The sequence below is a fragment of the Leuciscus leuciscus genome (assembly GCF_965113295.1).
Source record: "Leuciscus leuciscus genome assembly, chromosome: 9".
Classification (NCBI taxonomy): Eukaryota; Metazoa; Chordata; class Actinopteri; order Cypriniformes; family Leuciscidae; genus Leuciscus; species Leuciscus leuciscus.
The window spans coordinates 4,526,509-4,536,639 of record NC_138733.1 but is presented as its reverse complement, the minus strand read 5'-3'; the positions used below and the strand labels follow the sequence as shown (position 1 = coordinate 4,536,639).

At 37.7% G+C, this 10,131-nt stretch overlaps 1 protein-coding gene across 1 annotated transcript in view; it reads left to right on the top strand.

Moving 5' to 3' along the window:
• The first annotated feature begins 3,301 nt into the window (after positions 1 to 3,301).
• dync2h1 (dynein cytoplasmic 2 heavy chain 1) overlaps positions 3,302 to 10,131 on the top strand; it is a 139,585-nt gene continuing 132,755 nt past the window's right edge. Inside the window, exons 1-5 of the mRNA XM_082179334.1 lie at positions 3,302 to 3,577; positions 4,457 to 4,643; positions 7,614 to 7,784; positions 8,849 to 8,987; positions 9,495 to 9,613. Of these exons, the coding sequence (XP_082035460.1) occupies positions 4,464 to 4,643; positions 7,614 to 7,784; positions 8,849 to 8,987; positions 9,495 to 9,613 (609 nt within the window). The 5' untranslated portion in view covers positions 3,302 to 3,577; positions 4,457 to 4,463. The remainder of the gene's footprint in view (positions 3,578 to 4,456; positions 4,644 to 7,613; positions 7,785 to 8,848; positions 8,988 to 9,494; positions 9,614 to 10,131) is intronic.

The window sequence follows — 10,131 nt, the reverse complement described above, 5'->3', positions numbered from 1 at the left end:
TTTTAGTATAATTAATATACTGTTACAGTATTTATTAATATTGTAAATTAGCCTTATTTTATATTAGTAATATCAATATTAATTTATATTAATGTAATTTTATTAAAATTTTAGTTTTAGTAATTGTATGTTTTTTATTTTTATTTAAACTTTAGTACTTACAAGTACTAAAATACAAGTTACGGTCACAGTAACAGTTAAAAGGCAATTCTAATCGGATGAAAAATATATCAGAATAACTGAATTTCATTCAGTTTCCAAGTCAACATTTCTAATTTTCTATAAAATTTTTCATTGACTATTTATAATTTATTTTAATTGACGAAAACTACCTTTAGTCTTGGTTAACAAGAACAGCACTGGTTAAAGTCAGTAGTTCAGCACATGAACTGATGTGCCCTGTCATGTGATGCGACAGCGCCACCTGCTGTTACTCCGATGACTGTCTGCCCAGTCCAACAACAGTTTCCATTGTTTGGCAGCACCACTTCAGCTTTTTTATTTTTCCTGATATATTTTTCATCCGATTAGAATTGCCTTTTAACTGTTACTGTGACTGTAACTTGTATTTTAGTAACTTTAATACATATTTACAATGTTTTCTGTTTAATTTTAAATGCATATATTAGGTCATTGTGTACTAACGAAAAAGTACCAAAAACTACTCTGGCAATACCATCTTTTGTTTTAGACATGATATAATGGCAATTCCATGTTTTTTTGGACATGTACATTTCCAAGGTAGTATTCCTGGAAGTATCTTGCAATGTAATTAAATAAGTCATGAATCTGTATATATAAGTATGTTTTTTTTTTCTGAGGCTATTTTGTCTTGCCGATTATTAGCTACTTGTTCTCTTATTGAGTTCACTTACAGCGAGTCTTATTCCTGGAAACAGATTTATAAAGTGGGTTGAGGTTGTTAGATGACTGTAGATTAGCTGTGGTTGCGGTTGTGTGTGTGTGTGTGTGTGTGTGTGTGTGTGTGTGCTTTGGAGTGTGTTCAGTACTCCTGCGGCCACTAACAGGAACCGTAACGGTACAACACTAACATGGCTGACATTTCCCCCTCTCCGGTAAAAAACTCCCAGTCTGTCAGCCAACTCCTCCGCAGCGCTTGTCCGGATCCGTGGAATGTGTGGTGTTGAAAGTGTGTGTGTGTGTGTGTTTTCCCCGGTGGGGTGATTGTGCTTTATTTTACGTCCATTTGGCTCTTTCCTGGAGTCTAATTCCTGTGCGCTCAGACTGGAGGTTATGAGCCCTGCAGCTGTGCAGACACACACACACACACACACACACACACACACACACACACACACACACACACACACACACACACACACACACACACACTATTCAACTTCCTCGCATTATTATGGAGGGCTTGTCTGAGGTCAAATACGACTGTTATACTGGGAATTTGTGCCCCTCAACACACTCAGTTTCCAGTGTGTTGCAGCTGTTCTTTGGGTTTGTGTGTCTCTGAGGTATTTTCCCATATTACAATAAGCCCATTAATGCAGCTTTCCCTCCATTTCTCTCTCTCTCTCTCTCACATCAGTGCTGTTTTTATTTCTCTCCGTCTCTCGACGCAGCTCTGCTGGCGTGACTGTGAAGTATTACAGTACTGTAGAAGCATCTGAGGACTCGAGGGCTGTGTGTGGAGCTGGGATTGAGACCCGGACGACGTGTTTAAGCTGAATTCATGTTCTTCTACTAGAGACTTGTGTTAGTCTGCTATGATTGACAGGCAAGCTAAATCACAAAAACTGATATGATAAATAAATCAAATGGTTAGAAGCTTCTAAACATTGTTGACTTGTTTCAAACTAATTTCTTAGGAAGATAGATAGATAGATAGATAGATAGATAGACAGACAGAGATATAGATAGATAGACAGAGAGATAGATAAATATATGATAGATAGATAGATAGATAGACAGAGAGATAGATAGATAGACAGAGATATAGATAGATAGACAGAGAGATAGATAAATATATGATAGATAGATAGATAGATAGATAGATAGATAGATAAATATATGATAGATAGATAGATAGATAGACAGAGAGATAGATAAATATATGATAGATAGATAGTTAGATAGATAGACAGACAGACAGACAGACAGATAGACAGACAGACAGACAGACAGACAGACAGACAGAGAGATAGATAGAGAGACAGATAGATAGACAGACAGATAGACAGACAGACAGACAGACAGACAGATAGACAGACAGACAGAGAGATAGATAGATAGACAGAGAGATAGACAGACAGACAGACAGACAGATAGATAGACAGAGAGACAGATAGATAGATATATAGATAGATAGATAGATAGATAGATAGATAGATAGACAGAGAGACAGATAGATAGATAGTTAGATAGACAGACAGAGAGACAGATAGACAGACAGACAGATAGATAGACAGACAGACAGACAGACAGACAGACAGACAGATAGATAGATAGATAGATAGATAGATAGACAGAGAGACAGATAGATAGATAGACAGACAGACAGACAGAGAGACAGATAGACAGACAGATAGATAGATAGATAGATAGATAGACAGACAGACAGACAGACAGACAGATAGATACAGTAGATAGATAGATAGATAGATAGATAGAGTAGACAGATAGATAGACAGACAGATACAGTAGATAGATAGATAGATAGACAGACAGACAGACAGACAGACAGACAGACAGATAGATAGATAGATAGATAGACAGAGAGACAGATAGATAGATAGATAGATAGATAGACAGAGAGACAGATATATAGATAGATAGATAGATAGACAGACAGACAGACAGACAGACAGATAGATAGATAGATAGATAGATAGATAGATAGATAGATAGATAGATAGACAGACAGACAGATAGATAGATAGATAGATAGATAGATAGATAGATAGACAGAGAGACAGATAGATAGATAGATAGATAGACAGAGAGACAGATAGATAGATAGATAGATAGATAGATAGACAGACAGACAGACAGACAGACAGACAGACAGACAGACAGACAGACAGACAGACAGACAGTTAGATAGATTTCAGTACTATAAGTACTTTGTCAGATTGACTGTAAATTTTAATCATGCATAAGGCAATAAAGAAAAAAGCAATAACGTTTTTTTACTCCTAAATCCTAACATTGAATCTAGTTCGCGCTTTAACCATAGACTGTAAAATACTTTAACACATAATACATTAACACACGTACGCGCTTGGCATTCACGACACTCGGTACGTAACGATATGTCCGCAGTGGCCATGGAGACCGCGCCAGCTTCACCGCTAATGCGCCATAACGTTCACGCTTCTCCTGCACATCCACCCGACAAATGACATGATCTGCTGTCGACAATGCGTTTAAAGGCGAACACAAAGCGTGTCCTTCACAACCTTCTGCCTTCCGTGTAACTGAAGCTCGTTATTTTATTTTACAGGAGTAAATTCACTTCATGTGAGAGACAGAGGTTAGCCTAGCCTAGCGTGCTAATCCTTGAGCAGAACTGGTCAAACTGTCAGAGTCTTGACTTCAATAAACCGTAAGACGCTCTTTTGCCTTTATTTTGTTGTCCTTATGATATACTTAAAGCTTTATATTTGTGTATTTGTGCGTTATACAAGTAATAAGTGCGCATTTGCTTGTCGCGCTTTTGTGATAACAGTATTAAACTGAATTAATCTCAGTAAACGTTCAGTATGTCACGTGTTTTATCTGTCAGTTTGTTAAACCCATGAAAAAATGACTCAAAATGCATAAATACGCCATGTGGCTGCAGAAGTTAAATATTAAATGTTGATGCTTATTTTTAAGAGCAATTGTGCTTTTGCATTGTGATATTTCGTGTTAAGTTGTAAATAAAATTAGGCAAATCTTAGTCGTTTTAAAATAGTACTCGAGTATCACAGAAATTAATATTGAGGGGTGTCTGTCAGTCATAAAAGCATTATTTTATTTTATTTTATTTTCATACACTATGGTAATCCAAAGTGCTTTACACAGAAATGAATTAAAATAAACACAAAATAAAAGTAATTAAAATTGAAACAGTTGTAAAAGGAATTCAAAGAGTAAAAAGATGATGCATGGATAAACTTCTCATCTGGCAAAATACCAGTGTATTATATTGTGTCTTTCGGTGCGCCAAAGGAATCTATTGGACGTCTTCAATAGATCCGATTATTTTTCCCTAAAATCGGGCAGGAAGAGGAAAGGAATCGATCCAATCCGCACCTCAAAGATTTGTTCGGAGGCTCTAGGACCGACTCCAGTCCGCACCCCACAGAACAGACTTGGTCCCCGAACCTCGAGTTTAATTTGAATATGGAGAAATTATGATGGCTGACTGTATGATTTCTTCAATAACAGTTTTGTATCTCTTGTTTTTCTGCTGCTAATCCATGTGATGTTGTTTAAACAGGTGAAAGATGCCTCCTGGGACAGACGACCCCCGTAAACTCTTCATCCTGACCACAGTGGGGAACCACTTCAGTCTGGACACACCAGCATCTCTGTCCCGCCGTCCTCTCGATAACTTCCTAGATGATGGGAATGAGTTTCTGCTCGCCGTCAGCAGACACGCAGATGAGCTGCACTTCTCAAACAAGGTTGATCTGAGCAATATTTGTTTAATCACTGTAGACAAAAGCCTTTTCAAGGCATAATTAAGATTTTTCACTACACAATATTCAAGCATTTAATTAAATATGCCCCAATAAATCAATACATTGTCTACATGATCTTTTTAATACACTTTTAAAATGAATGTGAAAGTGTTTTGAACTGATTCAATGACATGGACAGTTTGAAAGATTTTTTTGTTATTTAAAGAGGACCTATTATGCACTTTTATATAGTCTTGATGTTGTTTCCGCGCTCTACTAGAACATGTTTTCCTGCTTGAAAGTTGATTATTTTCCTCATATTCTCCATTGTTGCGGCTCCTCTCTTCCCAGTCTGTCAGTAATGCTCTGTTTACTTCCTGTCCCTATGAAGCCCCTCCTTCTGAAAAGCACACTGTGCTCTGATTGGTCGGCTGGAGCAGTGTGTTGTGATTGGTCGAGCACTTCGAGTGTGTTTGGGAAATGTCCCGCTCTTACCATAACCACCAGTTTAACACACTACTAACTAACTCAACCAGGCCCCGCCCCTTTATTCTGCATATTAATTATTTAAATGAGGAATATTGTGACGTGTATTTGAACACATTGTTTATAATATAATAAAATCAAACTTCCAAAGATACTTCCAAAGTTTACTGTTTATGTCAACGAATCAGTTCAAAACACTAATTCAGTGATTCATGTTCATGTAGTGATGATTGCTACCGGTTCATATAATCTTCAGGAAACTTAATGGCCGATTTAAACATGCATTAATATTTACGATAATTAGCACAATTTTATATCGCAATATTCAAATAATATTCAATAAATCACAGATGTTCTGCACATCACCCAGCTCTACATTCAGCTCCCAAACATTCTCAGAAAAGCAAAAGCAAAAGCAAAAGCGGGGCCGGTTTGCATAAAGACTCGTCTTACAAGTTAGACATACATTTGATTTCTTTAAGGCGAGACACTACAGGTGAATAGGGTAAAATTTGTAACTAGCAGATATCACCATGAAACTTTCCCAGTTGATTACCTACATTACGATGAAAAAAAAAAATGTATTACAAGTTTTCTGTCATTTAATGTTTAAATATGCAAATTAGGGAATATCTAATTAAATATGCGCTAATTTGCATATATTTAAAAAAACAAAATCTGAGTATTGGATAAAGCCAGGTTAAAAATAATTTTTTCATTGTGTTCACATATTAGATGAGAAAAAAAATTACAGAGGGATTTATGGATATCTACTTTTGTTATCCTGTAAATCAGAATATACTGTCAATAGCCTTAAAAAAATGATTTTCGCCATGTTTTTTGGAATAAAATGTTAAATAAATCAGGCTAGGAATAATATATTTACAAATTCCCCTGTAAATGTCTTCATAATATAACTAGGTACAAGACTGGAAGGTTTGGTGTATATAGAGGTGCTTCTGAAGTGTAGATTTCGAACTTGGAGTATGAGAGAAAAGTCATTTTGAGATTAAAGATTTATATCAGCCAATGAGATTGCGCATTCAGCCCTTTTACTTTCACGATTGGTTGCTGATATAAAGGAAATTACCATATTTGGATCCGACAGCATTGTACAGGAGAGAGAGAGCTTTCTAACGGTGTGTGTGATGACAGGGAGCAGACAGAGATCGCGGAGCAGCGGGAGGATTAACAACGCCAACTTTTGTTGAATTTATGAGAAATCAGACGCAAACAGACAAAGTGTAATAAAATAAAGACCTAAATGTGTATTTCAGACTTTTTTTCACCACAAGTATGAAAGAAGACATGTTATTGAAGACAAATATCCAAAAATCTCAAAATTGATCAGTAAAAAAAAAAACAACGATGTTTTTGCCTGCCGTGTCTCGCCTTAAGACGGTTCATTACTTTTTAAAATCAGTCACATTTAAACATTGATTGGCCTAATCTGATGCCGAAAAGTAAGACTGGTTTCCCCCTGACTAACTGTCATCCTAGATCTTAAGACACCAGTGGCGTCTGCTGGTCTTTCAGAGAGAGGGGAAGCTCATTTTCGGCCTACATCATACAAATTTTCCCTTTATTTATACGTAAATTCTGCCCTACGTTCCTTTTCAAGAAAATGCTCTGTGACCCTGACGTACCAACTAGGCTTCTTTTCCAGTGACTTGACCAGTGTCCTCTCAATGGCCAGCAGAGTTAGCTATAATTGTATAAATGTAATAATATAATAAAGGTATAAATAATAATATAATAAATACTACTACTACTACTAATATTTTTAATTATTATTTTTTAATTATTACTAATATTAATATAAAAAATATAATAAGTAATAATATAATAAAGATATAAATGTATAATTGTGTGAAATGTATTATGAAAATTGGCTAGTAATTTCGACAGGCAAATACCAAGAAAAAGGTTGCAGCAGTTTGTCTTTTGACTACACTTGAGAAGTCCGCGATGGGACTGAGCTCGAATAGCTTCAGCATTAGCGACTTTTTATGGTATGAAATTACTGTCAATCAAAAGGAGATGCAGTCTTTCGACAGACCCTCCAATCATCACGCAGAAGCCCGGAGTCCAGGCCAGCCCACTCCTCCATTCACCCCCAGAGATGCTGAGCTTCCGTGGGCGGGACATAATCTCAGCGTTTATCCAATGATTGTATAGTTTAGAAGCACTGAAAAAAACTGTTCAAAGAAGTCAATGTTCGCTGGGCATCAACTGGGAAATGCACTGTGACGCCACAGGAATGGAAATCGAGTCAGCCGACCTGCTATATGCAGCTGATTCTGAACCAACTCGTCTTTGAGTTTTCTAACGCATTTTTAGTCAATAAAATGTTAACACAATAGTACATCCTTGACCATTAATTTTTGGACATTATAGGGATGCAGTCTTAAAGAAATCCCCACTGTAAGACACTCAACAATAAAGGCTATGTTTCTGCAACTGGCCCCTGATGTTGTGTGTGTGCAGCTGGAGAGCATGGAGGGTGACGGCAGGGTTCTCGTGTTCTTCAAGCCTCATCCGTGTGTGGTGTCAGAGGAAAACCTGCACCGATCCGTCCTGGTGTCCTCCATGCTGGAGTCTCCCATCAGCACTCTGTACCAGGCCCTGCGACAGGTCTACGGCCCCGTCCTGCTGCAGGTCAGATGATTTGGATTTCTTTGTGATATTTTGTGCTAAATTGTAAATAATATTAAATCTAAATAAAATAGAACTGGAGTATCACAGAAATTAGCGATATAAACTGGTGTGAGAAATCAAATCTCCTCTTAAATGCCTCCAAAACTAACATGATTTATAGATTATCATGACAAAATATGCTAATCAATGACTAGAAGATAACTACACATCAGCTTCATAACTCCATCAACTAACCATTCAGAAATGTCCTGTTGCTTCTACATGTTGTCACTTCTTCTTGAGTCTCTCCATCATTGTCTGACTCCAGTTTGAACATAAAAGGCTAAACGTTTTTGAAATGTTCAGTGCATGTGTGTGTGAGGTAAAATGACACAAGCTCTTGAAGCTCCGCCCCCTGTGCCGGGAGCAGCAGCTCATTTGCATTTAAAGGGACACACACAAAACGGTGTGTTTTTGCTCACCCTCAAAAAGTGACAATTTTAACATGCTATATAACAATATCTGTGGGGTATTTTGAGGTAAAACTTCACATACACACTCTGGGGACATCAGAGACTTATTTTACATCTTGTGAAAGGGCATTATACCAGCCCTTTAAAGAAATGACTGTCTTTTAAAGTCCATAGCTGAGTGCTTGTGATGTTTTATTGGCCTTTTATTAAAAGCGTTATGACGTTGTGTTTGAGTTGCTGGTATGGTAATGCTTCTGTGGCTCAGAAGAAATCTCTACGAAAAGTCACTACGTCTACGGACAAGCAAACTGTTGGGAATTAAGTTAACAAGTATAGAGAGTATATATAAAGAGACAGTGCAGAATAATGCTAATATCATTGTGAATGATACGAGGAATCCTTTATCTTATGCTTTTGAATTACTGCCATCAGGCCGACGGTACAGTGTTCCCCGATGTGTGAAAAACACGTCCAAACTATCTTTTATCCCCCAAGCAATTAGATTTTTAACGAATATAACAAATAAACACTATTCCTACTACTAGACTCACGGCACATGTTTCACGGCTGGCTTTTGTAATGTGTTGTGTGTGTGTTTTCTGCTCTCTTCAGGATGATAAATGGAGTCAGTCGTTCGACTCAAAGCTTCAGTCTCTGCTCACAGATCTCGAGGTCGGGCTGGGCTCTGTGCTTAGACACTCAACACCAAAGGATTCTGGGAAACGGAGTCTTTCAGAGTCAGATCTGTCAAGTGAGTTCTCCCATCTTGAGTTTTTATACATTTAAATTCCATGTGATCAGGGCTTGACATCAATACCAGCGTGTTCTCTCTCTCTCATCTCTCTGACAGCGAGTGACACACAAACCCGCCTCTGCTCACTCACTCGTTTCATTTGCTGCGGATGAATATTGTTGGTGTTACAGGGCTTGAATTTCCATGTGGGATTCAGATATTGAGAATAATATTACTCATTCCTGCAGATTATCTACTCACGCCCAAAGTGCAGCACATAAAGACACTATATTGGTGATATAAAACAGTATAACGGATCCGTGCGTCAGCTCTTAAAGTGACAGCAGCCTAATATACCGGCTGACAAATTATGAGATAATATAAAAAAATATCTATTGTGCAGTTTTTCCCCATGGTATCGATGTCAAAATGGAAATGCTGAGTGGCTGGTAACTTTGGAAAACCACTAGTCACAGTGGCTGATGAGCTAGCATGCGAGTAAAGTCCCCATGCTGATGTGTGCAGGTATCACAACCCCTCTGGATGAGTTCTGCTTCTGGGCCGATGTCAGTCGCTCTGCACAGCAGAGCAGTGAGAGAGAGCGAGCGGCACACTTCACTGAGCTCTTCACCACCATTGAGAAGGTACACACACACACACACACACACATTAAGAGTTTTGATGCTCATGTGCACAGTCGTACATAGGCCCGTCGCGATAATCAATACATCGACTTGTCCCACGATATATGGACGTGACCTCGATCATCATGCATTGCCCATTATGTGTAAATAAAAATAAATGTCACCAACATTTTGGCCATCGCAGTGCTCTCTGTCATCTTATCTGCTCTCTGTGTTTGAGGCGAAAGCAGAGCACAGGTGTGTAGGTGAAAGTGTGTAGGCCTACTTGCATTATTATGCTGTTATATTATGATTATATATTCAATGGTATAAAACAATCTTAAAATGACAATAAAATAGTTTATTGCAAATATTTCTGGGACAGTATATCACCCAACGAACAGTAGTCATCGTGACAGGCCTAGCTGTACATATAGTCTGTGTGTGACCCAGTGTTTTTGTAATATTATTTATATACTATTATGGCTATTGTTCATATTTTGAATTGAATGGTATAAAACGGTTTAGTTTATCGCAAA